The sequence below is a fragment of the Silene latifolia genome, chromosome Y (assembly GCF_048544455.1).
Source record: "Silene latifolia isolate original U9 population chromosome Y, ASM4854445v1, whole genome shotgun sequence".
Taxonomy (NCBI): domain Eukaryota; kingdom Viridiplantae; phylum Streptophyta; class Magnoliopsida; order Caryophyllales; family Caryophyllaceae; genus Silene; species Silene latifolia.
In genome coordinates this window covers 32,931,666-32,944,882 of record NC_133538.1, presented here as the reverse complement: position 1 = coordinate 32,944,882, position 13,217 = coordinate 32,931,666, and the positions used below count along the sequence as shown (strand labels likewise).

General features: G+C 38.6%; 1 protein-coding gene and 1 long non-coding RNA gene across 2 annotated transcripts; both read left to right on the top strand.

Annotated features, from left to right (window-relative positions):
• Positions 1-4,612: 4,612 nt before the first annotated feature.
• On the top strand, positions 4,613-5,629 carry LOC141627817 (uncharacterized). The gene has a single exon (XM_074441033.1). It carries the CDS (start codon positions 4,613-4,615, stop codon positions 5,627-5,629), a length of 1,017 nt encoding a protein of 338 aa, XP_074297134.1.
• Positions 5,630-9,177: 3,548 nt separating this feature from the next.
• On the top strand, positions 9,178-11,196 carry LOC141626512 (uncharacterized). Its single transcript, XR_012536092.1, has 5 exons — positions 9,178-9,379; positions 9,627-9,707; positions 9,797-9,880; positions 10,040-10,115; positions 10,770-11,196. It is a non-coding gene; the product is annotated as an uncharacterized LOC141626512 (long non-coding RNA).
• The last annotated feature ends 2,021 nt before the right edge of the window (positions 11,197-13,217 follow it).

Here is a 13,217-nt window from a genome sequence, read left to right as displayed (position 1 = left end):
CAAACCCACCACAGCAGCATGATTCTGATCTTCAAGGGACTGTAAAGCAGCAACCCTAGCTTTCAAAGCAGCAGTACGAGCCTGAAGTTCCTCCCTTATATGTTCAATAATAGTTGATGACAAAGAATAAGTAGCCCCAGCATTCAGTCCAGTCCCCTCAGTGATAGCACCAGGCTGTTGTGGCTCACTACTAACCTCATTATTACCCTCATTAGCCTCCTCAGAAGTGGAGATGAGATTAATAGCACTACTATGGTGAAAATCAGAAGAATCATCAGAAGAATGCCCCAACATTGCAGGATTAATGACCCAGGAGCATGGAGGAAGTGGATCCCTAGCAGGAACAGAATCATCACTAATAATGATGATCTTAATAGAAGACTCTTCAATAGGAGTACCCATGTCCATTTCAGCTGACCCCTCCTCCCCATTTTCTGGCTGAGGGTCAACCCCCTCGGGATAATGATACATGATAGGCAGTCCCATAGGAGGAAGATCAAAAGTCTGATTAAGCCCACGGTGATCATCCTCCATCCTAGCCAATTCTACATCCCCTTCCACCCTGTTAAGAATAGCCTCTTTAATTCTCAAGTCATGATCTAGATAACCCCTTGAGCTACTAGTCCCAGTAAAAATAATATAAGGATCAACAGCTTGAACTTGGTGAAGAAAACTGGCCTGACCTATCAAAGGATCCCCTTGGTTTTCAAGCTCCTCGGCAGCACTATGATACTCATCAGAAGTGTTGTTGTTATTATTATGCACAACAGCAGCAGCCTGAGGACCAGTAGAAACATTCCCCCCCCCCCCCCAGATTAATATTACCTTCAATATTACCAGTAGAAGTATGAATACCACTCTCATTCAACCATCCTCCCAGTCCAGTACCACCTTGCCCAGCTAAACCTTGACCTTGACCTACCACCTCTGCACTTTGTCCCTGACTTGACCCTATTCTATTTACAGCTACCAAAACAAAGACTGTAGATGCACAAGCATTCGTTATGATGGATTTTTGAGTAGAATAGGTTGCATCTTAGAAAACCAATCTTCAATATTTGAACCAAATAGATTAGGTGAAAATGAAAATTGGCTGCTTAGAAAACCAGAAATCGTAGAAGCAAGTGTGTGAGCGATGATATTGCGGGCCATTTTCTGTCCTAACTACAACACTAAGAACTTAAACAAATATTTGTATATGATGAGCAAAGTAAGAAGAAGAGAATGGTGGTGATAGTTCGTTGTTTGGTGGTCGGAGCAAGGAAAACGGAGACGACGACCTTAGGAACAAGATGAGTGATGACTACTCGTTGTGTGAGCCAGCGAGAAGTTCAATTTTATGAAATAAAATAAAGATTAATGACGTGGACCCATTTCTTGTAAATACTTTGAAATGAACCCTATTTTTGTAATTATTTTGGGTTTGAACCCTATTTAAGAAAAAAATTCTAATAAATACTCACATGGCTCGCATGTTATGCACGTTTTGTTAAAGTGTTGGGCCGGTAGGGTTGGCAACAGGTCGGGTCTGAGTCGGGTCTACTCAGATCCGAACCAGACCTGTAATATCTACCTTGGACGCAGACCCGACCTAGACCTGCAAGAGTCTAAAATTAGCAGACCCATACTCAGACCCAATGGGTATGGGTCGGGTTGGGTCTACCCATGGGTCCAATCTTCATCAGCTTCAATAGTGAGTAAATGGTGCATAATATTGAAAAGGTACAAAAGAAAATGATATACTATCAGTATTAATACTATTAAGTATAATTCCTCTATATTCTTTACTAATAAGTCTAATTTATTGCACAAAGTGATTGAGAAAGACAAATAGAAGATCTAATAAATTGGAAAGAATCAAGTATAGAACCCTCAAAAATCCAATATCCTACTTAAACGTCGTCACAGGTTGGTGGTAGTCGTCGTTCGCGGTGTAATGTCGGTTGTCATCGTCGCCTGTGGTGGAGGGGTGGCCGCCTGTCGCCGTGAGTGTTTGACTAGTTCCAATGGGTTTGTCACTTGTCAAATGTGATGAAGAAATTTGGTTGTTTTTTGGGGTTTAAGAAATGAGGGAAGAGAAAGGCAGAGTCATCGCTCATTGTACAAATGCTTTTGAGATCTTCTACTACATGAAATCTTTGAAGAATACCGAGGGGTATATGGCTATGAAGCTCAACATGGCGAAGGCATATGACAGGGTGGAGTGGGTGTTTTTGGAGAGGGTCCTTATTACGATGGGTTTTGAGAGGAGATGAATTGACCGAGTTATAGAGTGTGTCTCAACGGGTTCCTTTTCGGTGCTTATTAATGGCCAGCCTTCTAATGCTTTTAGACCATCCCGGGTTCTGCGACAAGGTGACCCCCTTTCACCTTATTTATTTATACTTTGTGCGGAGGTGTTGTCCAATTTGATGAGGAGGGTCGTGGAGATGGGCAGCCTCCATGGGGTTCGTATTTCGAATAGTGCGCCTCCTATTTCGCATCTTTGTTTGCCGATGATAGTATCTTTTTCATGAGAGCGAATACGGAAGAAGCTGATGTTGTTTCGGATATCTTATGCCGCTATGAGAGTGCTTCTTGTCAATTGGTAAGCTTAGATAAGACCACTGTTTCTTTTAGCAAGGGGATACCGAGACAGAAGAGGAGTAATTTAGCTACGATATTTGGGTGTTCCTACGGTTTTAGGTCGATCCAAAAAGGTGCTGACGAATATTTTGAGAGATAAGCTCAGCAAAAGGCTAAGTGGATGGCACGGGAAAATTTTGTCTAAGGCGAGTGAGGAGGTTCTTATAAAGGCAGTGGCCAATTCACTCTCTACCTATGTGATAAGTATTTTTAAAATTCTCGTTAATTTTTGTGACGAGCTTAGATCTATGATATCGCGTTTCTGGTGGGGGCATGAAAAGGGGAAGATAGAGATAAGTTAGGTGTCGTAGAGACGGTTGTGTCAGCCGAAGAGTTTAGGAGGTATAGGTTTTCGGGATTTCCATATGTTTAATATTGCTTTATGATGTGAATTTTATTTGTAATTACTCGCAAGTGTACGATATTGTTGTACTTACGAGGGTAGAACCCAAAGGACGGCGTTTATGGCTCTAGGATTGGTTATTTAGCTACTAGTTTAGTTCAACGAAATAGGGTTGGGAAGGTTTAACTAACTAGAGGGAATCACTAAACAAAGAAAATTAGACGAATGCTCAAGATGGTGAATAACAATAATTAAGAGACTAGGATATTGGGTTCACTCATATAGTTAAGGGGAGACATGCATAGGGTGATAAATTTGAAAGCAAAAGCATTGGAAAGACTCTATCTCTCGATATGAGACTAATCCCTAAGCTAAGATCAATTAAGTCCTCACCTAATCAACTCAACTATAATTTTATCATGCTAATCCTATTTATTAGCCAAGTTCTCATTCAACAAGCAAAGATAGATAGTGAAAACACTTAAACCCTCATTTAAGCATTAACACAAACACCTAGCATGCACAATAAAGTTGAGAGGCTCAAGCCCAAAAATTGTAATCTTTCAATGTTATAATCTACCCTTATGATGCTATATGAGATCCCCCTCCATCCTAATAAGGCACTACTCACACATGCTCATGGTTACATAAGCAAAAGATGAAGAATTTGGCACAAAACAAGGAAGGGAAAACATGCTTGCAATTTCTACTAGTTAAACAATTCAAAATGTAAACAAATGAAAGATGAACCACAATAGAGAAGAGATTATACCAATAATGAGAACAAAGTTGCAACCTTTGATTAAATAGAAGAATAATCTTCACCAATCTCCAATTAATAACCCAATACTAAATGTAAACTATTGAACAATACTAATTCTAATCTAATATAACAAGTAATTAATGATTGATTAAGGAAAGATTAAAGTTTTGATTAAGGGTTTGCATAAGGTTAAGGAAATAATTTCAGATCTAGGGTATTGTGTACAAATGATTAAGAGAGGGGGTATTTATAGGTTGCACCACAATTAGGGTGAAATTACAAATGGGCTTCAAAATGCGGAGGAGTGCTCCCAGCCGGTGGCCCAGCTGCCGGTTCTTGACCCGGCTGGGAGTTCGGTGGAAGAAAAATTGTGATTTTAAAGTTATCAGGTGTCCTCAGTCGGGGGGCCGGCTGCCGGTGACTGACCGGCTGGGAGTACATTGACTTCTTCTTTCCTCTTGTTGACTTCTGAGCTTCGCCTTGCATTCCCAGCCGAATGGCCGGCTGCCGGTGGCTGGCCCGGCTGGGAGTCTCCTGTAACTTCCTTGGTTTTCTTCCTTTTCTCTTGTTCTCCCAGTCGGGTGGCTGGCTGCTGGTGGCTGGCCCAGCTGGGAGTTCTCTGTAACTTATTTCTCAATTTTTTGCTAAGTATGTTGTGGTAGCCCCAGCCGGCTGACCGGCTGCCGGCCTACCGGCTAGGAGCTCATCTTAGCACTTCTTCCTCATTCTTCCACACTTAGTTTATCAAATCGTCTCCTTGCTCCAATTCCTCCATCCCCGCTTCAAAACCTGCAATAGGGGCATAATGTCATAGACTAGGGAATCGGGGTGCAAAATGCAAGGAAAGACGTTTAGAACCGACTTAAATTGAGTTGTAAAGTATGAAAATAGAGGAGGAAGATGGTGCAAATGAATCCTATATCACTTTACTAGGGAAACTGGTGTGGCAGCTGGTGATGGAGACGGAGGGGTTTTGGGCTCGGTTGATGCAAGCTAAATATTACCCAAATGGTGATGTTTTGTCAGCGGACTTGGGAAGCTATCTGAGTTACACTTGGAGGGGAATTATGGAGGCTAGGGATGCCTTGGGGTGTGGATGGAGAAGGCATATTGGGGACGGGTTGTTGACTAGAGTGTGGTATGACGCGTGGTTACCTGCGACTCAGACGGGGCGTATCTTATCTCCATGGGTGGCGGGACAGGAAGATTTGATGGTGGCTGATTTGTTGGAGGAGCATGGTGAGGGTTGGAGGAATGATCATCTAAATTCGCTCTTCTTGCCGTTTAAAGGAGAACGAATTCGAAGCATTCGAATCAGTTTGTGTAGGCCTAGGGATGTTTGGTATTGGGTGGCAGTGAAAGACGGGGTGTTAACGGTGAGATCGGCGTATAGGAGGATAGCGGGTATGAGGGAGGCTTTAGAAGTGGGAGGGGCGTCGGAGTGGGAGAAAGAAAAATGGTTGTGGAATAGGCTTTGGAAAGTTCCGGTATGGCTCCGAGTCAAGCTCTTCTTCTGGCAACTGTGCAGTGAGGCTTTGACTACAAGTGCGAATATTGCAGCTCAAGTTCAAGGTGAGTGCTCTTTCTGTCCTTTATGTACTATTTGTTTTGAATCTAGTATCCACTTGTTTCGTGATTGTACCTTTTCTAATCGGGTTTGGGAAGGGACCGGTCTTGTGGAGGATGAGTGTGATGGAGGAGGAAGTTTACGTGATTGGGTTGAATCAAGGTGGCGGGAGTTTGGGTGTATAGAGCATGCTTTGTTTATGATGGGTTGTTGGGCTTTGTGGGAACACCGGAACAAAGTCATTTTTTATTCGAAGGAGGTAGACCCGGCGGGGGTTATTGGACGGGCTATGAACGTGATGGAAGAGACAGAAGGGGGAGGGTTTATCTAACACCCCAATTATCCGGCCAAGATAATTGAAGCATTACCATCTCAGTTTCCCGAGGTAGTGTTTCAAAACTTCAATCACAGAACATTTTATTAATGTAATGTTAATGAATTACATAAACGTAAACAAATGAATAAAAGTACAACTCATGACATCTATACTTCTCTAACCAACTATACTCTTCTCGTGACTCATCAAGCTCGTCCCGTCTACCACGTGCTATCCAAACAACCTGTACTTAACCTGCCTCCATATGATCGGAAATATCAGATGGACCGACACAGGTCACCCCGAAAATAGGTGACAATTACACAGACACAACAAACATCAGTTTCAATAAATAAAGTGTGACACGACTCGAGTGTGTGAATATGAAACATGACTATGATATGAATGACATGTGTTAGAACCTAATTGTTGATGATGACATGCCCATTTTAATTATGTTTTAAGCGTTCCATTTCAGGATTAAGTTCATCTCCCTAATCAAGAATTAATCAATGTTCAAGGCAAAGTGTTGATGAATCAACCCAAGACTTGTGTTGTAATAGAGTTACTAATGTAAGGGTGAGAGAGTATGGTACTAAGCAACAATCATAAGCAACGGTCTGTTTGTTGGTGCAACAGTAAGCAAGACCGTTGTTCAACAACGATCTACTAATCAAGCAACAGTAAGCAAGACTGTTGCTCAAGTCCGTGTCACTTGAAGAAATAAGAAGTCTTTGATTTCAAAATACTCATACTTTCAAAGTATTCTCTTTTATCTGAGAAGTTTACATCCTTGATATTTTAAATATAAAGAAAGGGTTTTATGAAGAAAAGAATATTTCAAAGGCATCTTTCAAAAGGGCTTTACTCAAATTGGCAAATTCTTTTATCATGACTTTTAGAAAGTTTAACTTGTTTCTTTCCAAAACTGGTTTTCTAGAAATGTCTTGTTTTGATTGTCATCTTTGTTTTGACTGATTTACAAGGACCCTTTTGGATGGTTACAAAACCTCTTTTCATCTTTCACCTTTGGAAGAATACTCTTTCTTGTGCAAACTTGGAAAGGTCAAATATATTTGTTTTCTATCAATTGTCTTGACCTTGAAACCCTAGTTGACCTCTCTATAAAAGGAACACTCTTCTCATTCATTTCTTAAGACTTTTTATGAGAATTTCAAAGTGTTTTGCAAAGTGTGTTAAAAGCTTAAAAGCATTTATCTTGTTTGCAAAATATTCTAAGTCTTCAAGTGCAACAGTCTTTACTACCGTTATTTTAAGTATCATATTCTCTTACCTAGAATCTTTTGATCAATAAGTTGTCCTTATAAATTCTTCTTGAATCAGTTTGAGGAAACTTGATCGTGTAAACATTTTAAGGTAGAGTGTCGAGTTCTTAGGCGGAGTAGTCTTTGAACTCTTGTCGCAACCGGAGTAGGTTGTTGGTCCTTTTTATTGTAAGGTTTTTAAGTAGTCGGAGTAGATCACTTAACTAATCAATAAAAAAGAAGATTGGACGTAGGTCCTTAGAACGTTGGCCGAACCAATTCAAAAACATTGTGTTGATCTCTCGTTACTTTCAATTCCGCTGCTTTTATTTTACTCGTATTTCATTTGCGTTTTTCTTTAACAACGGTCCTGAATACTGTTGCTTTGGTCTGTAGCCTTAATCTTATTTGTTAAGACAAACAAGCAATAGTCAGAACAACCGTTGTTTTTCATTTCAGCAATCTTCTTCAACAAACGTGATATACTTCTAATTACTCGATTTATTTGATGTATCCATTTGTTCCTCGTATCATTAATCAACTTGCTTTAATTCAAAAAAAGATTAAGTTGAAATTTTGTAAATAGTACCTAATTCACCCCCTCCCCCTCTTAGGTACTTGGAATCCTAAACTCTTCAATTGGTATCAGAGCCTCGTGTTCTTGATCGAGGCTAACCACCTTAGAGTTTGATTCTTGGGATAGGGATTCCTCAAAACACTCCAAGATCCCGGTCTTTACCGGTGAGAACTTTGGATGGTGGAAGCTCAAAATGGAGCACTATATCAAAATTATCGATTATCAATATTGGAAAATCATTGAGGACGGACCTCTTTCTATTGAGGAAACCGACATTCTTACGGGTTTTACTAAGGTCAAGACCGAGAAAGATTACAATGAAAATGATTTCAAATTGGCCGAGAAAAACTCGAAAGCAATGTCGATTCTTCAATGGTGTGTAGGTGACGCGGAAGTGAGTCGGATTTCTGGATGTCCTACGGCCAAACTAATTTGGGACTCCCTTGTTCTTGCCTATGAAGGGACGTCTTAAGTTAGAAAACACCGTATTGACCTTCTCATGCAACTATATGAGATGTTTCATATGTCAAAGGACGAGTCCATAAATAGCTTTTCATCTCGTTTTTCGTGTATTATCAATGAACTAAAAAGTCTAGGGAGAAATTTCGAGTCCGAGGACATCATTCAAAAAATTCTTCGTAGTTTTACCACTAAATGACAATCTAAGGTAACCGCCATAGAAGAGCCAAAGATTTATCCACTCTATCTCTTCCTGAACTAATGGGATCACTAATGGCTCACGAGTTCAATCTCGACAAGCATTCTAGTGAATCTTCAAAGGGAAAGAGTCTTGCTTTAACATCCTCGTCAATTGATGATAAGGATGAAGAGGAAGATGATTTTGCTTTGTTCTCTAGGAACTTAGTAGGCATGGTAAATGGCCAAGGACATAAAAGGTTCAACAACAATTACACGAAAAAACCCTTTCCTAAGAAAAGACCTACTACCACCATTGGATGCTTTCAAGTGTGGTGACAAATCACATCAAATTAAAGAATGTCTAAAGTGGGATGAGATTAAGTCTAAGGATAAGCGAGATAAGGCTAAAAAGTAATACAAGCACAAGGTCATGTCCGCCATTTGGGGAATGTCCGACTCCTAGGACGATGAAATCATCGAGGAGGAACTAGAGGCAAAAATGTGTCTTACACATCATCTCAAAGACAAAGTCTCCAAACCCTCAAAAACGGAACATGTTATATGTCTTATGGCTCATCTCGATGATTCCGGCTCGGATTCTGACAATGAGGTAAAACATCTAAAAGCCAAGGTTAGGACTTACTCCAAAGAAAAAGTATGTAAGCTTCTTGACAAACTCTTTGATAAGTGTCGTTCACAAACTGAAAAGTTAGATGTCATGTAAGACGAGATAGAAAAAATTGCTCAAGAAAACTTTCACCTTAAAAATGAACTTAAAGCAACAGACAATGTGACTGTTACTTCCGAGGCATATAATGAGGTAAAAAGAGTAAACAAGTTGAACAAAGAATTGTCCAAGGAACTAAAGTTTCTTAAATCAAACCCCAATGATGTTTCTGATCTTGAGAATGTCAATACTACTCTAATTATGCAAATGTCCATGATAACCAAAGAACGTGATGAGCTTTTAAAAGAACAATCCATGTCCAAAGGTGATCTTACACTACTACAAAAACGACCTTTAGCGACGCTTAAGTTGTGGCGCTCTTATAAAAACTACTGAGTTTGGACTATTAGCGCTTAAAAATGAGGCGCTTTATCAGCGTTCCAAAATAGCGCTTCACATTTGAGAATATAACGCGGGATTGAAAAAATTGAACCCAAAACTCTGGCGCTTCCTTTTATTCACCGCCAAAAACTCCACTAGTATTCCTCTCCATTAATTAGAGAGAGAAAACAACAATTAAAGACGCAACCCTAATACGAAAACCATATCCAGGCAAGGTATGATTCGTTTTCTTTTCTCTTTGTATATCAATGAACTTGAAGTTTAACAAGTATTTCTGTTTTTTAATTATCATTATTTCAATTAAAATTAGGGGTTTCTTTATTTTTGATGATTTTTGACAAAGTGCATTTATTTTCTTAGATTGAAGTTCATAATGTAATTGGGGTTGAAAAAAATAAATTTTTATGTATTTGTGCATCTCAAATAGACACTAATTTTTGTAAAGAACAATTAAACATGCAGGGGGAAATTGTGACGACTTTCTATTTGCAGGGAAATTGGGACGGCCTTCATTTCAATTAAAAGAATACTGTCTGTTGTCAGGTGACAAGTTTGATTTTGATTCTAAATTATACTCTTGTCTAATAATCTTAAGTGATGCTAATTTTTCTTATTAAGGAGTTATGGTTCAGGGCATATAGCAACCTAGATGTGCAAATCGTAAAGAGATCTGATTATTGAATCCAAAGCTTGTGTAGGATTACTTCATTTTCTATGTAAGATTTGTCTGCTAGTTGGTACATATGATTTCTCTATCTTTAATTAAATTCTTTGTTTCTTTGGTAATTGCTTTGTTTTATTTCTTCAACAGTTGATGTAGGAAACTATTTTGAGTAAAGTTTGTGTTCACCTTAACCTTCCTTGTTTTGATTTAGGTCCCCTTACATTTGGAACTAAAGTTAATGGAACAAAAACTTACAGAGAGTTTTTTATGTGTGCTCCAATTGACTGGTAAACTATTACTCTTTTGTATTTATTCTTACTCTGTATGAATTAGCTCCTTCTTAACTTGTTTGAATCACATATGTTATGTATAATATTACTCCCTCCGTCCCGATCAATTGTTATCATTTGGTTTTGGCACAAAGACCAAGGAAAGAGTAAGAGGCCAATTATTAGATGACAAGTTGAACAAATTGAGTGTGATAGATCAAATTGTTTATCAAATATAATCCTAATATAAAAATGACAACAATTGACTGAGACATCTCAAGATGGAAAATGACAACAAATGACCGGGACATAGGGTGTACTTGATGTAGTTGATATTTGTTCTGCCATTCCTCTTTTTCTAATAGATAAAAGTCATGACAACTTTAATGGCTTATAAAGTAATGTGTAAGGTCTTGATTTGTTAAACATTATACCATTGGATTAAGATGTATTGGCATGGTATCTCTTATAGTATTATACGTAAATGTTGTAATGGTTTGTTTGCATTGATCAAGTTTGGTAAACATCTGATTACTAGCCATTGTTACTTTGTATCATTGAATGAGAAATTAAGCCATCGTTTTTTTGCTAGGTGACATGCTTGCAAATGTTGTTAGTTAGTTTCGTTAGCAAAGGACAAGTAGTAACTAAGTTGGGGTTTTCCTATTGCAGCTGATCAAACAGGAACATACATCATGATCTTGAGATATTTGCTTCAAATTTCCGTCCTTCATTGATAAAGCCATTTTAACAGCTGTTACTTCTCTTCTTATTAAGTTTCATATAAGAACCCTTACCAAATTTGAAGTGTCTTAGTTTGTTACGAGAACAATAGAAATGTTGTCGACTTCTCGGATTTTGATGTTTTGTGTATTTTTGAAAAAAAAAAACGGATTTGTGAAGTTTCAATGTCCTAATTTTTTCTTTACTTGGTACTGCATATTTGCAGATAGAAGTTTGCAAGACAATATCAAAATTGAAAAAGATGTTATTGAAGGAAACATGTTATTCAACTAACCACTTTATTTGGAGTTATCTTGGGGGATTTAATGTATAGAACTTCTTAGTTCATATGCTATCATTCTTTGTGTTTGTGCTCCAACATATACTCTAATTTTATACTGTATAGCTAGATTGGTATATGTATTTGACACTATATATGTATATTTTTATATCGAGAGGAAATTATGAAAATGTGTGTATTTTAGCACAAAATTGGTATCTTTGTTGTTTTATATGAAGTTTCGTTAATGCTCAAATATCTCATGTGAGGCTTGAAGTATATTTCATATCATAAGACGTCTCAGCATAACTAAAATTGTTGCTAGCATCTAACGGCGCTAAAAAGCGCCTCAGATTCACTATAAATAGCGCGTCAAATTAGGCGGCGCTTTTATCTTTTTTACCGACGCACTTAATAAGCGCTACTAAAAGTGTTAGCGGCACAGGCAAGCCGGCGGTTTTTATAGCGTCAGTAAAACCCTTTGCGGCGCTAAATAGCGCCGCCAAAGGCAAAAAAAGAGCGTCGCTATAGCCTTTTCTCCTACTAGTGTTGATGACTTAGTTGATGAGGTAGAAGAACTTAAAACAACAGTGTCTCAGACTATTGCTTCTGACAGTACCAAAGAAGCTTCAATGAACTAGTCACCAACCTATCAAAGGAGAATGAGTGTCTTAAGGTCAACATAGATGCCTACAAAAGGGAGATTAGAATGCTTCACGAAAAGTATGTCAAACTTCAAAATGAATCTCCCGAATGTAGTTCTTCTAGATCCAAGATTGTTCACTTAGATAGATGCATCTCGAGTCTTAAGCTTAATGTTCAACAAAAATCTGAAACTTTTATGGAGCTAAAATCTAAGTATGTCATAATGAAGGAGTTAGAAAATTCTAAATAAAAGAACAAGTATCTCACCTTTAAAGTCGAGGAACTAAACAAGGAACTTGTTGAGGCTAAGAATGTTTCAAATAATTGGGAAGGAAGTCAAAATGTCTTAAATTTCCTCACCAATAAATCAGAGAGATGTGATAAAGTTGCCGGTCTCGGTTTTAAATGGAACAGTCAGTCAGACTGTTGCTTTCAAAAACCGGATCCAACTCAAACCGACTTTCGAAGAAGGAAATATTTTGGTCTTCCCGAGTACATCATTTGCAACTATTGTGGTAAAACCGGTCATGTCTTCAATGCTTGCAAGAAGAGACATAATGACATTAACAAGAACATTAAAGTTGTAAAGCAAATATGGATTAGAAAAGATATGTTGAGAAATGTGAAGGATAAGAAGGGACCCAAATTTATTTGGGTTCCTAAACTCAAAATCTAATTTTGTGTAGGGCTTGGTAAGAGGCGGCCGCAATTGGTACTTAGATAGTGGATGTTATCGTCATATGATGGGAGATAGAAGCCAATTCCTCTCACTAGAAGCTTATGATGGTGGCAAGGTAACGTTTGGCGACGACAAGAAAGGCGAAATAATAGGCATGGGGAAGATTGGTAAGTCATCGTTATTTTGTGTCGACAATGTGCGGCTTGTCAAAGGTTTGAAACATAATCTCCTTAGAATTTCTAGACTATGTGATAAAGGTAATATTGTGGAATTTAGTGCTAACTTGTGTCGAATAATTAATGCCACAACTCATGAAATTATTCTCGAAGGAAGACGTGTTAAAGATGTGTACTTAACCGACTTAAACACGTTATCCGGTCATACCATGTCATGCGTGAGTGTTGATGCGTGTCTTTTATATGATGTTTTACACCTCATTTTACACGCATTTCAGAGCTCATTCATGTAGTTTATGCTACATTTCTCCCTATTTCCGTATACTTCCGTATTTTTGTACATTATTGCAGAAATGTGAAGAATCCAGCGGAAATCAAGCTAAATCCGTCCCCGAGTATCTGCATTGCATTTGACGTGAAGTATTCGCTAAGGAACGAGCTTGGTGCGCAATTCAAGGCCCAAAAGACAAATCCACGAGATTATAGAAGTCAAGTAGCAGCTCAAGCGGTCGATCGACCACTCCCATCGATCGATCGACCAACTGCGCGAGTTCGAAGCTCATTTCTTGAAGATCGATCGATCGACCGCCATGCTCGGTCGATCGACCAATCTGCTA

Coding starts and splice junctions, on each gene's coding strand:
- LOC141627817 (XM_074441033.1), top strand. CDS start 4,613: ATGAAAATAGAGGAGGAAGATGGTGCAAATGAATCCTATATCACTTTA.